At 50.6% G+C, this 19738-nt stretch overlaps 1 protein-coding gene across 1 annotated transcript in view; it reads left to right on the top strand.

Annotated features, from left to right (window-relative positions):
- The window catches only part of TTC21B (tetratricopeptide repeat domain 21B), a 265962-nt gene that overhangs the window by 43656 nt on the left and 202568 nt on the right, over nucleotides 1–19738 (top strand). Inside the window, exon 6 of the mRNA XM_075317283.1 lies at nucleotides 4119–4276. Coding sequence (XP_075173398.1) covers nucleotides 4119–4276 — 158 coding nt within the window. The remainder of the gene's footprint in view (nucleotides 1–4118; nucleotides 4277–19738) is intronic.

Raw genomic sequence — 19738 nt, 5'->3', positions numbered from 1 at the left:
TGGGTGAGAGACATTCTGTCTCACGGTTACAGGATAGAGTTCAGCTCTCGTCCCCCGACTCGTTTCTTCAGAACATCTCCGCCCCCCAAGCGAGCCGATGCACTTTTTCAGGCGGTGAACGCTCTGAAGACAGAAGGACTTGTGATCCCTGTTCCCCTCCAGGAACATGGTCGCGTCTTTTACTCCAACTTGTTTGTGGTGCCAAAGAAGGACGGCTCGTTCCGTCCCGTTCTGGACCTCAAACTGCTCAACAGACATGTGAGCACCAGACGGTTTCGGATGGAATCTCTCCGCTCTGTCATCGCATCAATGTCGCAAGGAGACTTCCTAGCATCGATCGACATCAAGGATGCTTATCTCCATGTGCCGATCGCACCCGAACAGCAACGCTTTTTGCGTTTCGCCATCGGGGACGAACACCTTCAGTTCGTGGCATTGCCTTTCGGCCTAGCGACAGCCCCACGGGTGTTCACCAAGGTCATGGCATCTGTTGTGGCGGTCCTACACTCTCAGGGCCACTCGGTGATTCCCTACTTAGACGATCTTCTGGTCAGGGCACCCTCTCAGATGGCGTGTCAAAACAGCCTTTCCGTCGCTCTGGCGACTCTCCAGCAGTTCGGGTGGATCATCAACTTCCCAAAATCCAAGTTGACACCGACCCAATCACTGACGTACCTTGGGATGGAGTTTCATACTCAGTCAGCAGTAGTCATGCTACCGCTGGACAAGCAGCTTTCGCTGCAGGCAGGGGTGCAATCTCTTCTTCGGGGTCAGTCACACCCCTTGAGGCGCCTCATGCACTTCCTGGGGAAGATGGTGGCAGCGATGGAGGCAGTGCCCTTCGCGCAATTCCATCTGCGGCCACTCCAGTGGGACATTCTCCGCAAATGGGACAGGAGGTCGACTTCACTCGACAGGAACGTCTCTCTTTCCCTTGCAACCAAGACGTCACTTCATTGGTGGCTCCTTCCCAACTCTCTATCGCAGGGAAAATCTTTCCTACCCCCCACCTGGGCTGTGGTCACGACGGACGCGAGCCTGTCAGGGTGGGGGGCGGTTTTTCTCCACCACAGGGCTCAGGGAACCTGGACTCCGATAGAGTCATCCCTTCAGATCAATATTCTGGACATAAGGGCAGTGTATCTAGCCCTATTGGCCTTTCATCGGTGGCTGGAGGGCAGGCAGATCCGGATCCAGTCGGACAACGCCACTGCCGTCGCATACATCAACCACCAAGGCGGCACTCGCATTCATCAAGCCTTCCAGGAAGTCCGACGAATTCTGCAGTGGGTGGAAGCCACAGCTTCCACCATCTCCGCAGTTCACATCCCGGGCGTAGAAAACTGGGAAGCAGATTTTCTCAGCCGACAGGGCATGGACGCGGGGGAATGGTCTCTTCACCCAGACGTGTTTCGAGTGATCTGTCGCCGCTGGGGAACGCCGGACGTCGATCTCATGGCGTCACGGCACAACAACAAAGTCCCGGCATTCATGGCCCGGTCTCAAGATCACAGAGCTCTGGCGGCGGACGCATTAGTTCAGGATTGGTCGCAGTTTCGACTGCCCTATGTATTTCCTCCTCTGGCGATGCTGCCCAGAGTGCTGCGCAAGATCAGGTCCGACTGTCGTCGCGCCATTCTCGTCGCCCCAGATTGGCCGAGGCGGTCGTGGTACCCGGATCTGTGGCATCTCACGGTGGGTCAACCGTGGGCGCTCCCAGACCGCCCAGACTTGCTGTCTCAAGGGCTGTTTTTCCATCTGAATTCTGCGGCCCTCAACCTGACTGTGTGGCCATTGAGTCCTGGCTCCTAGCGTCCTCAGGATTATCTCAAGATGTCATTGCCACTATGAGACAGGCCAGGAAACCAACGTCCGCCAAGATCTATCACAGGTCTTGGAGGATCTTCTTATCCTGGTGCTCTGATAGGGGTTTTTCTCCCTGGCCCTTTGCCTTACCCACTTTTCTTTCATTCCTTCAATCCGGAATGGACAAGGGTTTGTCTCTCGGCTCTCTCAAGGGTCAAGTATCGGCGCTATCCGTATTTTTTCAAAAGTGTCTAGCCAGGCTTCCGCAGGTCCGCACGTTCCTGCAGGGAGTGTGCCACATAGTCCCACCTTACAAGCGTCCGCTGGAACCCTGGGATCTTAACAGGGTGCTAACGGCTCTTCAGAAACCACCTTTCGAGCCGCTGCGGGATGTCTCTTTATCACGTCTTTCGCAGAAGGTGGCATTTCTAGTGGCAGTTACATCGCTTCGTAGAGTGTCGGAGCTGGCAGCGCTGTCATGCAAAGCCCCCTTCCTGGTTTTTCACCAGGATAAGGTGGTTCTGCGTCCGGTCCCGGAATTTCTCCCTAAGGTGGTATCTCCTTTTCATCTCAATCAGGATATCTCCTTACCTTCATTTTGCCCTAATCCAATTCACCAATGTGAAAAGGATTTGCACTCGTTAGATCTGGTGAGAGCTCTCCGGCTCTGCGTGTCTCGCACGGCGCCCCTGCGCCGTTCAGATGCGCTCTTTTTCCTTGTCGCTGGCCAGCATAAGGGTTCGCAGGCTTCCAAGTCAACCTTAGCTCGGTGGATCAAGGAACCGATTCTTGAAGCCTACCGTTCTTCTGGGCTTCCGCTTCCTTTGGGGCTGAAAGCCCATTCTACCAGAGCCGTGGGTGCGTCCTGGGCATTGCGGCACCGGGCTACGGCTCAGCAGGTGTGTCAGGCAGCTACCTGGTCTAGTCTGCACACTTTCACGAAACACTATCAGGTGCATACCTATGCTTCGGCAGACGCCAGTCTAGGTAGTCGAGTCCTTCAGGCGGCGGTTGCCCACCTGTAAGAGGGGGTCGTTTTCGACTCTTTTTATCGAGGTATTCTTTTACCCACCCAGGGACTGCTTTTGGACGTCCCAATTGTCTGGGTCTCCCAATGGAGCGACAAAGAAGAAGGGAATTTTGTTTACTTACTGTAAATTCCTTTTCTTCTAGCTCCTATTGGGAGACCCAGCACCCGCCCCTGTTCCCTTCGGGCTGTTTGTTCTTTTGTGTACACATGTTGATCATGTTGAATTGTTCTTTTGGTTCATGGTTCAGTTCGCCGAACATCCTTCGGATTGAATTTACCTTAGACCAATTTATAAGTTTTCCTCCTTCCTGCTTTTGCACCAAAACTGAGGAGCCCGTGATGCACGGGAGGGTGTATAGGCAGAGGGGAGGGGTTACACTTTTTAAAGTGTAATACTTTGTGTGGCCTCCGGAGGCAGAAGCTATACACCCAATTGTCTGGGTCTCCCAATAGGAGCTAGAAGAAAAGGAATTTACGGTAAGTAAACAAAATTCCCTTCTTTTGGAGTGTGGGAGGAAACTGGAGTACCCAGGGGAAACCCATGCAAACACGAACATGTAAACTCCTTGCAGATGGTGTCCTTGGGGGGATTTGAACCCAGGACCCCAGCGCTGCAAGACTGCAGTGCTAACCACTGAGCCACCACAAGACTGCAGTGCTAACCACTGAGCCACCGTGCTGCCCATTTTATTCCATAAGAAGAATCGTCACTAGCATAGAAAATGCCACCGTTCAGTATATCTAATGTCTCTAGTGTCAGGAGCGAATCTGTATCTATGTAACCAGGGGAATGGGAGCAGTCACAGAAAAGATGGAGGGGATTAACGGACTTTTATATTGATGACCTATCCATCGGTATCAGGTTGGAGGTGGTCTATGCTCCCACAGTGGCGGTATATACACAGTTAATTTACACAGCTCCGTGCACTGTATAGTGGCTGTTCTTGGGTACTGCAGCTCAGCTCCCACTCACTTCTATAGAATCTGACTGCAGTACCGAGATTGGCCACTACACGTGTATGGCGCTGTGCTGGTCACATTGTAAATGTGACCACCATGGGAGCTGCTAGCAGCTGATTGGTGGGAGCCGCCGGTGTCAGACCCCCACTGATCAGATATTGATGAACTCTCCATAGATTAGGTGATCAATCTCTTAATTTGTTGCCATTATAAGAGGCTGTAAACGTTGGTGTAATGTTTGCTTTTCTCACAATTATTATTTGGAAGCAATATACGGCTTTTGCTATAAAGCATTTACAGCATATACCTGCTTTTATTTTAGGCTCACTATTACAAGTTACGGCAGAATTATTCCGGAGCTTTGGAAGTGGTGAACAAAATCCTCGCCAGCCATCCAGGCTTCACCCCGGCGCTCATTAAGAAAATGAGGCTGCAGCTTGCTCTGCAGGACTGGGAACAGACGGCGGAGACGGCACTAAGGTTCAGTACGCTGCGCTCGCACCGCCGGCGTGTCAGGGGCTTTGTTTCCAAATCGTTAGAGATATTGGGAATTGTGTGGGCTGCTGGCATTTCAGCTGCTCGGAAAACAGAGAGGAAGCAATTATGCAAGTAAATGGCTGATTCTGAGAAGGAGCTGACAATCTTTTGCAATTTAAATGTTTTCTTTCTTTTCCGAAACCTTGTAGATTGTGCGAGGTGCAGATAAAAACATCGCTGTCTATTATCACCTTCTGCGTAATGGCACTTGCTCCAATCACTGATCTACATTTACCAGAATTTACAATACAAACTGCTTACATTATTATTAGATATGACACTGATGAGGCTGGTAACTTTTTTTTTTTTTTGTAAATCCATAACAGGATGGCGATATAATTCTTTATGAAATATTTACTCAATCCCCACCCACTTAGCTTGATTGACAGATCCTCAGTGTTCTTCCTCTCTGCTGTTGCTTAGATCTCACACTGCTCAGTACAAGCTGCAGCTGTCAGTCAATTTTAGTGGGTGGAGACTACATTTTTTTTTAACTCATGAGTTCTCGCTCTATAGCCGGACCGAAAAACTCATCATCTTAATATCTGGATTATATAGCCATTCCGACATAGATTTTCCCAAAAAGTACACCAGCCTCATCAGGTCTTACGTGAGCTCTTCAACCTTTTCTTGACATAGGAGGAGCAGGGGCTGAGCCTGCTGTGTAGACAGTGATTACGTTGTACAGCAAGCACTTGTTTTTCACAACAACAACCAGAGCAAGCTCCATTTGCTGCTGTTTTACTATTTAGATGCCTGTGTCCATTTCTGATAGCTGCATGTAAATGGCGCAGTTGCGAGATGCATTCATTCAGGTGCACTTGGGGGGGGACCCCTATGACACAGCACCAAGATGGAGGCATAAGGTCTTTTTAAGCCACCAATGAAGCCCAGCACTCTGAGATTAATAAGTTTACTGCAAGACTGTACTAGTTGCTCTCAGGTTTAAATATACACTACATAGGTAAGGATGGTTGACCTCGGGGAGATCAACATCCAACACCGCGGAGACACCATCACGTGTTTCTCAACGCAGTGACACTAGAACAAGGCTGGTGATGTGATGGTGTCTCCGCGGCATTCTTGTTTTGCATATTTTCCCAGGGGGCATTGCTCTAGAATCACTGCGTTGAGAAACACGTGATGGTGTCTCCGCGGTGTTGGATGTTGATTCTTCCCAGTGAAAGACCTGGCTAGTTTCCTGCCAGCATTGAGAAACACGTGATGGTGTCTCCGCGGTGTTGGATGTTGATCTTCCCGAGGTCAACCATCCTTACCTATGTAGTCTTCTACTAGTCATTGCTCCCACTAGCCAGATTCCTACTCCACATTGATGAGGGGCAAATACCCCGAAACAGCTGTCTGTGGATGGATACCATGTTTGGCATAGGCGGTTTCCTTGACTGGAGACTGCCCTTCCCGTGGTTGTTCCTTCCCGGTGAAAGACCTGGCTAGTTTCCTGCCAGCGTTGAGAAACATGTGATGGTGTCTCCGCGGCATTCTTGTTTTAACCCCTTAACGACCCATGACGTACTGGGTACGGCATGGATCGCGTGAGGTTAATCCCCGCCCCCTGCCGTGGGCAGGTCGCGGCGATCCGCTCACATATCAGCTGTTTTCAACAGCTGACATCTGTGCCTGCTAGTCCCACCCGCGACCAATAACCCCTTACATCTCGCTGCCAAAATCTGACAGATGTATATGCGCGCCGCCATGACAGTGACTTACCTCGCCCACATGATCACGTGACTTTCAGTGGTTGCCATGGTAGCACAGAGTCATGTGATGATGCCTGTAGCTAACATGAGTCACTTCCTCTCAATGCCGGAATACAGCCGACATTGAAAGTGAAGCACCAAATCTGCATTTCTCAGCTGTATAGCTGTGATCAGCAGATAGTGCAGAGCGATCGGATTGCTGATCGCTATAGGCCCCTAGGGGGACTAGTAAAATAAAAAAAAAAAAGTTAAAAAAAAGTTTTAAAAAATTAGAAAAACCTAAAAGTTCAAATCACCCCCCTTTCACCCCATTGAAAATTAAAGGGTTAAAAAAATATACACATATTTGGTATCGCCGCGTTCAGAAACCCCCGATCTATCAAAATATAAAATCAATTAATCTGACCAGTAAATGGCGTTGCGGCAAAAAAATTCCAAACGCCAAAATTAAGTTTTTTGGTCGCCGCAAATTTTGCGCAAAATGCAATAACAGGCGATCAAAACGTAGCATCTGCACAAAAATGGTACAGTTAAAAATGTGAGCTCGAGACGCAAAAAATAAGCAGTCACTGAGCCTCAGATCCCGAAAAATGAGAACTCTATGGGTTTTGGAAAATGGCGCAAAACGTGCGCCACTTTTTTAGGACAAGCTTGTAATTTTTTTTTTTTTTAACCCTTATATGCAAGTAAACCTATTCATGTTTGGTGTCTACAAACCCGCACTCACCTCAGGCATCATGCCCACATATCAGTTTTACCATATAGTGAACACAGTGAATAACATATCCCAAAAACTATTGTGCGATCACACTTTTTTTGCAATTTTTCCGCACTTGGAATTTTTTTGCCGTTTTCCAGTACACTACATGGTAAAACCTATGGTTTCATTTAAAAGTACAACTCGTCCCGCAAAAAACAAGCCCTCACATGGCAAGATTGATGGAAAAATATAAAAAAGTTACGGCTCTCGGAAGAAAGAGAGACAAAAAACAAAATGGAAAAACACAAAATGCCCTGGGGGCTGCAGGGGTTAAATATCCACTAGAGACTTTAAAAAGATAAATAAAATTATAAAAATAAATAAATACATAAATAAAAAAAATATTATACTGTGTATGTGTGTGGATATATAATATATAATTATTATTTCTTTATCGTTCCTTATGGGAGACCCAAACCATGGGTGTATAGCTTCTGCCTCCTGAGGACACACAAAGTACTACACTAAAAGTGTAGCTCCTCCCTCCGAGCATATATACTCCCCGGATGACAAATCCAACCAGTTCAATGCTTTGTGTTCAGGAGGTCACACACACACATGCATCCTCTGATTTTTGATTTTTGATTTCAAAGATTTGGAAGAAAAGCGGGTCCAATCTGGACTCCCGGCATGTCCCTTCTCACCCCACTGTGTCGGCGGTGCTGTTAAGGTTGATTTCAGGGCTGGAGCCCTTTTCATGCCGCGCTCCTTCACCATCCCTTGAGGCTCTGGCTTGAAGTGGGAGCCATCACGGTTCTCACTGCTTTGCAGGAGACCGGTCTCCATCCGCAGCCCTGTTCAGGATCCTGCCGGACGGAGCGATGACCCCCCAGGGACCTGGCACCTGCGTCTCAAGCTAAGTACTGAGACGTTATTACCACAGAAAGTGGTCTTTCTAGGGGTCCCTTGTACTTTATTTGTGGGGGAGAATGTGTTATATGTATGTTTTAACATTTCCGGCCGGTTCTCCAGTTTTCACTGGAGAACCGCGCCGATGGTGCCTGCACGCTGGCCGCATGTTTAAATCTAGGCCCCGGCTTCGCCTGAGCCCTAGTTTCGATTCTATGTCAGTCAGTGCAGTGAGACAGGGTGGCTCCGCCCACCGGCTGCTCAGCACAGGGAAGCGACACTCCTCACTGAGGAAAGCTTCCCTCCCCTGTATGCCTCATTTGCCCTCCGTCCTGCTCTCAGAGTAGGCCCCGCCCCCTCTCCTCGCTGCGGACGCCATTTTCTCAGCGTTCTAGGGCACAGAGATCAATGTCTGCAAACACATTGTGACAAATGGGGGCCTGGGACAGAGACCCCAGTTCTGGGGGATCTTGAGGGCACAGAGATGCCCCTATGTTAAAGAGTCTGGCAAGCCACAACCTCCGGTTGTGCAGCTGCTTATACACTCTGTTTATATACTCTGCTGGGGGTTTTTTTCCGAAAAGCCCCCACTTCTGGGGAATCTGGAGCAGAGATGTTATGTTAAACGGTCTGGCAAGCCACAACCTCTGGTTGTGCTGCTGCTTATATACTCTGTTTATATACTCTGCTGGGGGTCTTTCTGGGAGCCCCCACTTCTGCAGCATGTCTTATATCAGTGCAGGGCTGCAAGGCTGTTTTTTATTATGCACCGCATGTTGACTCGTACTGTCTGTACCGAGCACATAACCACATTGTGATGCCTGCTCTGACATAGTGGTGCCTCAGCCTGGAGGCTTATCCCCAGTGGTCCCTCCGGCTGCTCCGGGGTAGAATCCCTCTCTCCAGGAGACAGCTGTCCCGGACACTGCTGAGCATGCATCAGCCCCCTTCTCAGGGCGCTTCTGCTGCTACGGCTCGCTCAGCAAAGCTCACAGAGGATTCTTCATCTGGGAGCCCGTCCTCCTAAAATGGAGACGCAGGGTCCCCTTTCCCTCCTCGCCCTGCGGCTCTGGTTCACGAGCTGACTCGCAGGACAAGGAGGATGCCTTACTGGGGGCTCGGACGCTTTCCATGTACCCCATTGATCTGTCCGAAAGTGACGCAGATGCTAATGATTTGATTGCGTCCATTATATTTGTACTGGACCTCAATCCGCCTGTATCAGGGGAGCTCCCCTCTTTGGCAGAAAAGCATCAGTATACCTTGCTTAAGAGAACAAGGAGTGTGTTCCTTATCCACTCCAGCATTCAGGTCACTGTGACCAAGCCCAGAGCCTGTCCTGACAGACGCTTCCCAGAGCGTGGTTCTGATGACTGTTTCCCCCTTCCACCAGTGGTGGTCAAGGAGTGGGCTCATTCACCAAGGGTGGACCCTCCGGTGTCTAGACTTTCAGCCCGGACAGTTGTATCAGTGGCTGACGGCACCTCTCTGAGGATCCCACTGTCCGCCAGGTTGTCCTTCTGGCCAAATCTATATATGAGGCGGCAGGGGCCTCGTTCTCCCCATCTTTTGCAGCAGTGCGGGCTCTCAAAGCCATCTCTGCTTCACGGGAGGAGATGCACACCAGGGCCTTTATGCCCGAATTGGTTGCCTTAACTTCCAGGCTTCAGTCTTTTCATCCTATAGCTGGAGACTCTCACCGCACTGCGGTGGCCTCGGCTAATTTCCTCGCTATCCGCAGGTTCCTGTGGCTTCGAGAGTGGAAGGCAGATGCTTCTTAAGAAGTTCCTTGCTGGACTCCCTTTTGCTGGGACCAGTCTATTCGGTGAACAACTGGATGAAATTATTAAGGCTATGTGCGCACTAGAGCTTTTTACCTGTGGATTTACCCGCGGATTTGCCCCGGAAATTTCTTGAGAAATGTCTGCAATCTTTGTGCAGACATTTCCCATGAAATTCAATGAGAAAAAAAAATAGCTGTGCGCACTGTGCGGATTTTTCTCAAGAAAATTTCTTGAGAAAATTTTCTCGAGAAACTTTCTTGAGAAAATGTGCATGTCCATTAATTTCCGCAGGTACCTGCGGTATTCCGGGGGTATTCCGCAGGTAGCAATGATGTGCTGTATACCACCGGAATAGCCGCGAATTACCTGCGGGAATGCTCATCGCTGCCTGCGGTTTTGCAGGAAGCGATGTCATTATGCCAGGAAGAGGAAGCGGAGCAGACGTCACACTCCCTGGACGCCGCACAGAAGCACTTCCGTGCGACCTCCAGGTGCCCGTGCAGTCTGTGTCCTGCTCCGGCCTCGCGGCTGCCTGCACTGCAGGGTGTCAGTGTCTGCCCGCAGTATCGGCAGCTTGTCACGCTGCAGCGCAGGCAGACACTGACACAGGCAGACACTGACACTGCACTGCAGGGTGTCAGTGTCTGCCCGCAGTGTGTCAGTGTCTGCCCGCAGTGTCAGCAGCCTGTCACGCGGCAGCGCAGGCAGACACTGACATCCTGCAGTGCTGGCAGCCGCGGGGATGACGATCGCTGCTGTCAGGAGGTGAGATCATTACCTGCTGTGACGATCTCCTGCCTCCTGACGTCAGCGCTGTCACTGCTGTCTATGCCCGTCTCGCGAGCGGCCCGAGACTGTCACTAGCGGTGACGTCACGGGCTCTCGCGATACTTCTGACAACGCGGCGGGCATAGAAGTCAGTGACAGCGCTGACATCAGCAGTACAGGAGATGATCACAGAAGGTAATGATCTCATCTATGCTCCTGATGGCAGCGCTCGTCATCCCCTGCAGTGACCTGAGCTGACCTATTGATGTTAGCTCAGGTCACTGCATTGCTCTCCCAGCCAATGGGGAACATTCTGTTCTTCATTGACTGGGACAGCGACTATGGTATGGATCGCCGTGGGACCCCCCCCTTATTGGATTACGCCGGACGTGGATTGATTGTTCTTTTCAATAAATTGGTTAAAGAGGCTATGTGGGGAGTGTTTTTTCAAATAAAACTTTTTTTGTTGTCTATTTTTTAATTATTACTGACTGGGTTGGTGATGTCGGGTATCTGATAGACGCCTGACCTCACCAACCCCAGGGCTTGATGCCAGGTGACATTACACATCTGGCATCAACCCCATATATTACTCCGTTTGCCAACGCACCAGGGCGCGGGATGAGCTGGGGCAAAGCGCCAGGATTGGCACGTCTAATGGATGCGCCACTTCTGGGGCGGCTGCGGCCTGCTATTTTTAGGCTGGGGAGTGTCCAATAACAGTGGACCTCCCTAGTCTGAGAATATCAGACCCCAGCTGTCCGCTTTACCTTGGCTGGTGATCCAATATGGGGGGGACCGCACGTTTTTTGTTTTAAATTATTTATATAATTTAAAATAACAGCGTGGGGTGCCCACTGTTTTGGATTATCAGCCAAGGTGAAGCTGCCAGCGGTGGTCTGCAGGCTACAGCCGTCTGCTTTACCCAAGCTGGCTACAAAATATGGGGGGACCTCACGTCGTTTTTTTTTTAATTATTTATTTATTTTATGGCTAAATACAAGGCTAAGCACCCTTTAGTGCCACATGAAAGTCACTAAAGGGTGCCAGCTTAGAAAATGCAGGGAGGTGGAACATTATATAAGTTTTTCTCATCTATCTATCCCTCTATCTATCTATCCCTCTATCTATCTATCCATCTATCCCTCTATCTATCTATCTATTCATCTATTCATCGATCTATATATCCCTCTATCTATCTCTCTATCTATCTATCCATCTATTCATCTATCTATCCCTCTATCTATCTATCCCTCTATCTATCTATCTATCCATCTATCCCTCTATCTATCTATCCATCTATCCCTCTATCTATCTATCTATTCATCTATCTATCTATCTATCCCTCTATCTATCTATCTATTCATCTATCCATCTTTCCCTCTATCCATTATCTGTCTATCGATTATCTTTATTATTTATTGCAGGGACAAACCTGCGGTAAATCCGCGGTAAATCCGCGGCAAAACCGCATGCGGATTTGGTGCAGATTTTTTCCGCAGGTCCGGAAATCTTTCACTGGCAGAAGTTTCTCAAGAAATTTTCTTGAGAAACTTCACATAGCCTAAGGAAGCTTTTGGCAGGAAGAGTACTTCCATGCCACAACCCAGGAATCCTTCCAGGGCAGGAACCAGTCGAGGTTTCGTTCCTTTCGTTTCCTCTAACTGGTCGTCCTCTAAGCCCTCGGCCTCGTCCTCTAACTCAGCCAAGGTCCGTAAACCAACTGGCGCATGAAGCCGCGTCCTAAGTCGGCAGGAGCTACTGCCACCAAGGCAGCCTCCTCTTGATTATCTGGCCGCGCCAGTAACGTCCTTGGTCGGTGGCAGGCTCTCCCTCTTGGGCGACGTGTGGTTTCAACACGTCTTCGATCAGTGGGTGTGGGTTACCATCTCCCTCGGCTACAGAATAGAATTCTATTCAGCCGCCAAACAGATTTTTTCTGACAACTCCCCCCTGCTCCAAGGCCGCCGCCTTCTCACAGGCCGTGGCATTCTTGCAGGCCAATGGAGTAATTGTACCAGTTCCCGACTGGGAACGGTTCTGAGATTTCTACTCAAATCTCTTCCTAGTCCCTGAAAAGGACGGTGCTTTCCGACCTGGATCTCAAGCTTCTCAACAAGCATGTTCAGGTGCGGCAATTTTGCATGGAATCTCTGCGATCAGTCAATGACCCAAGGAGATTTCTTAGCATCCATCGACATCAGAGATGTCTCTCTGCATGTGCCATTCGCAGTTTCACACCAGCGTTGGCTACGTTTTGTAATCGGAGAGGAACATTTCCAATTCGTGGCTCTCCCCTTTGGGTTAGCCACGGCCCCTCGTGTATTCACCAGTTGCGGTTCTGCTCCTCCAGGGGTTGGTAGTGATTCCTTACCTGGACGCCCTTCTAGTCAGGGCTTCATCCAGTGCAGACTGTAAGCGGAGTGTCTCGCTCACTCTCGCCACGCTTGCAAGTCCACTCTGACCCCGACCCAGGAACTTACGTACCTAGGGATGCAATTCGAGACTCTGCTGGCACTTGTGAAGCTGCCCTTAGTCAAACAGCAGTCTCTTCATCTGGCGGTTCGCTCTCTGCTGAGGCTCCGCCGTCATTCCATCAGGCACCTCATGCAGGTGCTGGGTCAGATGGTGGCGTCAATAGAAGCGGTTCCCCTTGCCAGTTCCATCTGCGTCCCCTGCAGCTGGACATTTTCCACTGTTGGGACAAGGGACTTCTTCCTTGCACAGGCTGGTGGCTCTGTCGCCACAGACCAGGAGCTCTCTTTAAGTGGTGGCTTCGGCCCCTCTCTCTGTACCAGGGACGCTCCTTTCTGGCCCCGTCATGGGTGATTCTCACCACGGATGCCAGTCTATCCGGCTGGGGAGCAAAGTTTCTCCACCACCGAGCACAGGGCACTTGGACTCCGTCCGAATCGGCCCTCTCGATCAATGTGCTGGAAATCAGGGTTGTAGTCCTAGGACTCGCAGCCGCCTAGCAATGTTGGAAGTTCAACATATCCTTCAGTGGACGGAGGACTCCAAGTCCACCATATCCGCAGTCCACATCCCAGGCGCAGAAAACTGGGAGGCAGATTATCTCAGCCGTCAAACCGTGGACAGCGGCGAGTGAGCCCTGCATCCAGCAGTGTTCCGGTCAACTTAGCAGGCGGGGCACTCCGGGAGTGGATCTAATGGCATCCCGGTACAACAACAAGGTCCCGGTTTACGTGGCTCGCTCCCACGATCCTCAGGCCTTGGCAGCGGACGCGCTGGTTCCAGATTGGTCCCAGTTCCGTCTGGCCTACGTGTTTACCCCTCTAGCTCTCTTGCCCAGAGTCCTGCGCAAGATCAAAATGGAGGGCCGTCGGGTCGTACTCATCGCCCCAGGCCCAGGCGAGCTTGGTTCCCAGACCTGCTCCGTCTGTTCGTAGAGGTGCTGTGGCATCTCCCGGACCGGCCAGACGTTCTCTCAGAGGGTCCGTTTTCCACAACAATTCTGCGGCTCTCAGATTGACGGCGTGGCTCTTGAGCCCTGAATCCTTACGGCTTCAGGCATTCCTTCCGAGGTCATCTTCACTATGACTCAGGCTCGGAAGTCTTCCTCGGCCAGGTTTTACCTCAGGACTTGGAGAATTTTCCTGTCCTGGTGTCGTTCTTCCGGCCATGCTCCTTGGCCGTTTTTCCCTTGCCGACCATCCTGTCCTTTCTACAGTCCGGCCTGCAGCTAGGTCTGTCCCTCATTCCCTCAAGGGACAGGTCTCGGCTCTGTCAGCGGCGTATCGCCCGACTGGCCCAGGTGCGCACCTTCATGCAGGGCGCATCTCACATCATTCCGCCTTACCGGCGGTCTCTGGATCCCTGAGACCTTCCTTTGGTCCTCATGGCCTTACAGAAACCCCCCTTTGGGCCTCTTAGGGAGGTTTCGTTGTTTAGTCTTTCACAGAAAGTAGTTTTTCTGGTGGCCATAATTTCTCTCAGGAGAGTCTCTTATTTGACTGTGCTCTCTTCGGAGTCACCCTTTTTGTTTTTTTTCACCAAGACAAGGTGGTTCTCCGTCCAACTCCGGGCCTTCTCCCTAAGGTGGTGTCTCCGTTCCACCTTAACCAGGACATTTCATTGTCTTCCCTTTGTTCGGCCCCTGTGCATCGCTTTGAGAAAGCGTTGCATGCTTTAGATTTGGTGCGGACGCTCCGGATCTATGTGTCACGCACCGCTGTTTTTTTAGGCGGTGCACCTCTCTTTTTGTGCTGACCACAGGTCAGCGCAAGGGTCTCTCGGTTTCTAAACCGACCCTAGCTCATTGGATTAGGTCGGCCATATCCGATGCCTACCTATGTTCTCAGATGCCTCCCCCGCCAGGGATTAAGGCGCACTCGACCAGAGCTGTCGGTGCCTCTTGGGCTACGGCTCAACAGGTCTGTCAGACTGCCACTTGGTCTAGTCTGCACACCCTTTCGAAGCACTACCAAGTGCATGCTCATGCTTCGGCAGATGCGAGCTTGGGCAGACGCATCCTTCGGACGGCTGTCGCCCATTTGTGAAGTTAGGTTTCGCCTACTTCTCAGTTTCTGTTTATTCCCACCCATGGACTGCTTTGAGACGTTCCATGGTTTGGGTCTCCCATAAGGAACGATAAAGAAAAAGAGAATTTTGTTTACTTACCGTAAATTCTTTTTCTTATAGTTCCAACATGGGAGACCCAGCACCCTCCCTGTTGCCTGTTGGCAGCTTTCTTGTTCCGTGTGTTTTCACCGGCTGTTGTTGTAGACAGAAGTTCCGGTTATTCCGGGTTTTACTCTATCTCTACTTATGGGTGGATGTCCTCCTTCAGCTTTGGCACTAAACTGGTTGGATTTGTCATCCGGGGAGTGTATATGCTCGGAGGGAGGAGCTACACTTTTAGTGTAGTACTTTGTGTGTCCTCCGGAGGCAGAAGCTATACACCCATGGTTTGGGTCTCCCATGTCGGAACTATAAGAAAAAGAATTTACGGTAAGTAAACAAAATTCTCTCTTTTTTTAGAAATTCCAGAATTATAGTTTGTAATTTGCTGCACCTTCCTGCCAAAAATATATCAATCAAAAAGAACACCGCAGACACAAAACCCAATTTTTGTCAGTACATTACCCGTTAAATTAAATTGCCTCATTGAAAACCGCAACTCGTCCCTCAGATCCTGGATAAAAAGGGGTTGTCCTTGTGGTTGGTCACTTTTAATCAGTTTTCTATCCTATGAACACGGCCTGCAACCATATTTTATAGAACACTGGGGCTGATTGACTCTGATCATAGCTGCTTGGCAACGCTTGTCCACTGGGTGGCAGTGTTGTGTGTGCGCTCCGCTCATTCATTTTCTATGCCTCCTTTCGTCCATATGGATAAATGCAGACACGTATAGAGCCAACGTCATGGTATATATAATGCACAGGATACAGTGGGCTGCACTCTCTATACATACCTGGCTGATATTGTGCAAATGTCACTGTTCACACGTGATCTCCCAACTGTTAATAGCTATAGAACAACCCCATAATAAATGATCGGATTCTTTTGTCACTTTGACAGATGTAGCGGTATTGAGAGTCAATGGGAATCTAATTACCCTGGGCTATTTTTAAGACCTGTACAGAAGTAATGAGGTTAATTCTGTCCTTTAAATGGACAGTGTTACCATGAAGAAGGTTACAGTTGCAGTGTCAGGGTGGCCCAGACAAACGCCTGCTAATGAAACTCATACAGTGTATCATGGGAAGATGGAGTAACGTAATACGTTTTACACTCAACAGTGAGATCATGAATATTCATTGTAATGCAAAGTTTTTAGTTACATCTTAACATGTTTTTTCACCAGAGAAACTAGTCATGAGTGGGCACTACCAAGCTCGGGTGCTCTGTACTGGTAACTAGTGATGAGTGGGCACTACAATGCTCGGGTGCTCAGTACTTGTAACTAGTGATGAGGGGGCACTACCATGCTCGGGTGCTCAGTACTCGTAACTAGTGATGAGTGGACACTACCATGCTCAGGTGCTCAGTACTAGTAACTAGTGATGAGTGGACACTACCATGCTCGGGTGCTCAGTACTAGTAACTAGTGATGAGTGGACACTACCATGCTCGGGTGCTCAGTACTAGTAACTAGTGATGAGTGGACACTACCATGCTCGGGTGCTCAGTACTAGTAACTAGTGATGAGTGGACACTACCATGCTCAGGTGCTCAGTACTAGTAACTAGTGATGAGTGGACACTACCATGCTCGGGTGCTCAGTACTGGTAACTAGTGATGAGTGGACACTACCTTGCTCGGGTGCTCAGTACTTGTAACTAGTGATGAGCGGGCACTACCATGCTCAGGTGCTCAGTACTCGTAACTAGTGATGAGTGGGCACTACCATGCTCATGTGCTCAGTACTCGTAACTAGTGATGAGCGGGCACTACCATGCTCGGGTGCTCAGTACTCGTAACTAGTGATGAGTGGACACTACCATGCTCGGGTGCTCGATATTCATTTAGAGCATTGCTCGGATAGGGGCGATTTGAGCACTTGATAATAATTGAAGTCATTGGGGAAATGGAGCTCAAGTCCCTCATTGACTTTCATTGTACTCAGGTAATCGAGTTGCACCCATCCGAGCGTCCAATTGCTCTTAACAAGTACTGAGCACTCGAGCATGGTAGTGCTCGCTCATCATTAGTTACGAGTACTGAGCACCAGAGCATGGTAGTGCCCGCTCATCACTAGATACGAGTACTGAGCACCAGAGCATGGTAGTGCCCGCTCATCACTAGATACGAGTACTGAGCACCCGAGCATGGTAGTGCTCATTCATCACTAGTTACGAGTACTGAGCACCCGAGCATGGTAGTGCTCACTCATCACTAGTTACGAGTACTGAGCACCCGAGCGTGGTAGTGCTCACTCATCACTAGTTACGACTACTGAGCACCTGAGCATGGTAGTGCTCGCTCATCACTAATGGTAACTTATTGATCAATGGGGGTCTTACCACCGCGACCTGTACCGATCAGCAGAAGAGGAATTTTATCTCCGACCAGGCACATTTATCCCCATTAGAATGGGCAGCAGTGAATTCTCAGAGATAATTGTGAAGCATCGGCTGACATATTGATCTCAGAGGGCATTGCAAAGTAATTGTTATTTCTTTGTCGCTCCATTGGGAGACCCAGACAATTGGGTGTATAGCTTCTGCCTCCGGAGGCCACACAAAGTATTACACTTTAAAAAGTGTAACCCCTCCCCTCTGCCTATACACCCTCCCGTGCATCAAGGGCTCCTCAGTTTTATGCTTTGTGTGGAAGGAGGCACACATCCACTCATACATTCTCATTTTAGTTATATCGGTTGGAAGAAAAGTGGGCCCCCACGGGGCCCCCGGCATGTTCCCTTCTCACCCCACTACGTCGGCGGTGCTGTTAAGGTTGAGGTACCCATTGCGGGTACAAAGGCCGGAGCCTCATGCCGTCTCCTTCACCATCCCTTAGCGGCTCTGGGAGAAGTGGGATCCTGAGCGGTCATCCATTTACTGGGACCGTGCTCCCTCCGCAGCCCCTGTGGGAATCTGCCGGACAGGAGTCTATTTATCCTCAGGGACCGGGCCCTGCATCACTAAGGTACTCTGTGTCCCCATGGGGGCTGTGCATGGAGCACCTTCATCCCGGACGCTGCAGCAGCTGCTTATTTGTGAAGGCCGGCGGACTTCCGCGCCGACCGCGCCTGCTTGTCGACCGCGGTCTTAAATTTAGTCCCCGGCTTCATTGCGGCCTAGTAGCAAAACTCCCGCCCCCGGGCCTGTCTGTCAGGGGTAAGGGCGGGACTGCCGACCTGACGTCGGATGTGAGGGCCGGAGCATCCTGTATGTTTCCTCCCCCCTCACTGATCACTGTGGGGACTCCAGATTCCCGCACTTTTCTAGCGCCGCCCACGGCCCCACTCCTCCCCAGAGAGCTCCGGCAGCCATTTTTTTGGCATTCTGCCGGTGGAGGATTTCCAGGAAAGAACTCTGCAACTCTGGGAGACCTAAGGCAGGGAATCTGGAGGACACACGCTCCGCTTTTTAGCGGTCGGTAAGCCACACCGGTCACCCGGTGCTGGTCCCCTTAGGGTGCCGGAATAGATACTATATATTTATATATTTCTGTTCGGTCGGGCTATATACCCTTTCCCATATACCCTCAGTGATCACTCTCCTAGGAGACAACAGCATGTCGTCCACAAGGAGCAAGGGTGCCAAGGCACAGGGTTATTTTGCGACCTGTACCTCTTGTGCGGCTATGTTACCTGCGGGTTCCACCTACCCTCACTGTGAGCAATGCTCGACCCCTGTTTTGCTTGCTCAGCCGGAGCCTCGGTCACTAGTGGGCCCCTCGGCTCAGGTAGACCCCCCTGCTCCCCCTGTCCAGGCGGCAGGGACAGAGTTTGCCGTTTTTGCTGAGAAACTCTCTGAGTCACTCTCACAATCCATGGCTCAGTCTATGGACAAATGGTCTGCCAAGCTGCTTGAAGCTTTGCAGTCCAGACCGGTCCTTACACAGGCCCCGGGCCCTGTTGGATCGTCGCCTCCAGGCCCCTCTCTGTCCGCGCCGCAGCGCGTTCCCAGGGGAGGCCCTAGGTCTCACGTGGAGGACTCCTGCCCGGACCACAGTCCTAGACCGGCTAAGCGGGCCCGCTGGGAATCTTCCCCAACTTCTTCACGCTGCTCGGGTTCCCAGCGTGAGGACTCTCTGGAGGACGAGGCGGACGTCGCAGCTCAGGGCTCTGACACTGACGTTGCTCTCAATCTTGATACACCTGAAGGGGACGCCATAGTAAATGACCTTATCTCGTCCATCAACCAGGTGTTAGATCTATCTCCCCCGCCGCCACCGGTAGAGGAGTCGACTTCTCAGGAGGAGAAACACCAGTTTCGGTTCCCTAAACGTACACGGAGTGCGTTTTTCGATCACTCTAACTTCAGAGATGCTGTCCAGAAGCCCAGAGCGGTTCCGGACAAGCGCTTTACTAAGCGCCTTACTGACACACGTTACCCCTTCCCCTCTGACGTGGTTAAGGGTTGGGCTCAATGTCCCAAGGTGGATCCCCCAGTCTCTAGATTGGCGGCTAGATCTGTGGTATCGGTTGCAGATGGATCATCGCTAAAGGATGCCACTGACAGGCAGATAGAGCTCCTGGTAAAATCCATCTATGAAGCCACGGGCGCGTCTTTTGCCCCGGCCTTTGCAGCCGTGTAGGCACTACAAGCTATCTCAGCTTGTCTGGCTGAGATTAATGCGGTCACACGTAATTCTGCTCCGCAGGTTGCGTCTTTGACTTCTCAGGCGTCAGCTTTTTCTTCCTACGCCATGAACGCAGTTTTAGACTCTGCTAGCCGTACAGCGGTGGCATCCGCTAACTCTGTGGCAGTCCGCAGGGCCATGTGGCTGCGCGAATGGAAGGCAGACTCGGCTTCCAAGAGGTTCTTAACCGGTTTGCCGTTTTCTGGCGACCGATTGTTTGGTGAACGATTGGATGAGATTATTAAGGAAT

Source organism: Anomaloglossus baeobatrachus, chromosome 7 (assembly GCF_048569485.1).
Source record: "Anomaloglossus baeobatrachus isolate aAnoBae1 chromosome 7, aAnoBae1.hap1, whole genome shotgun sequence".
In the NCBI taxonomy this organism is placed as follows: Eukaryota; Metazoa; Chordata; class Amphibia; order Anura; family Aromobatidae; genus Anomaloglossus; species Anomaloglossus baeobatrachus.
This window is presented reverse-complemented; position numbering and strand designations above follow the sequence as displayed.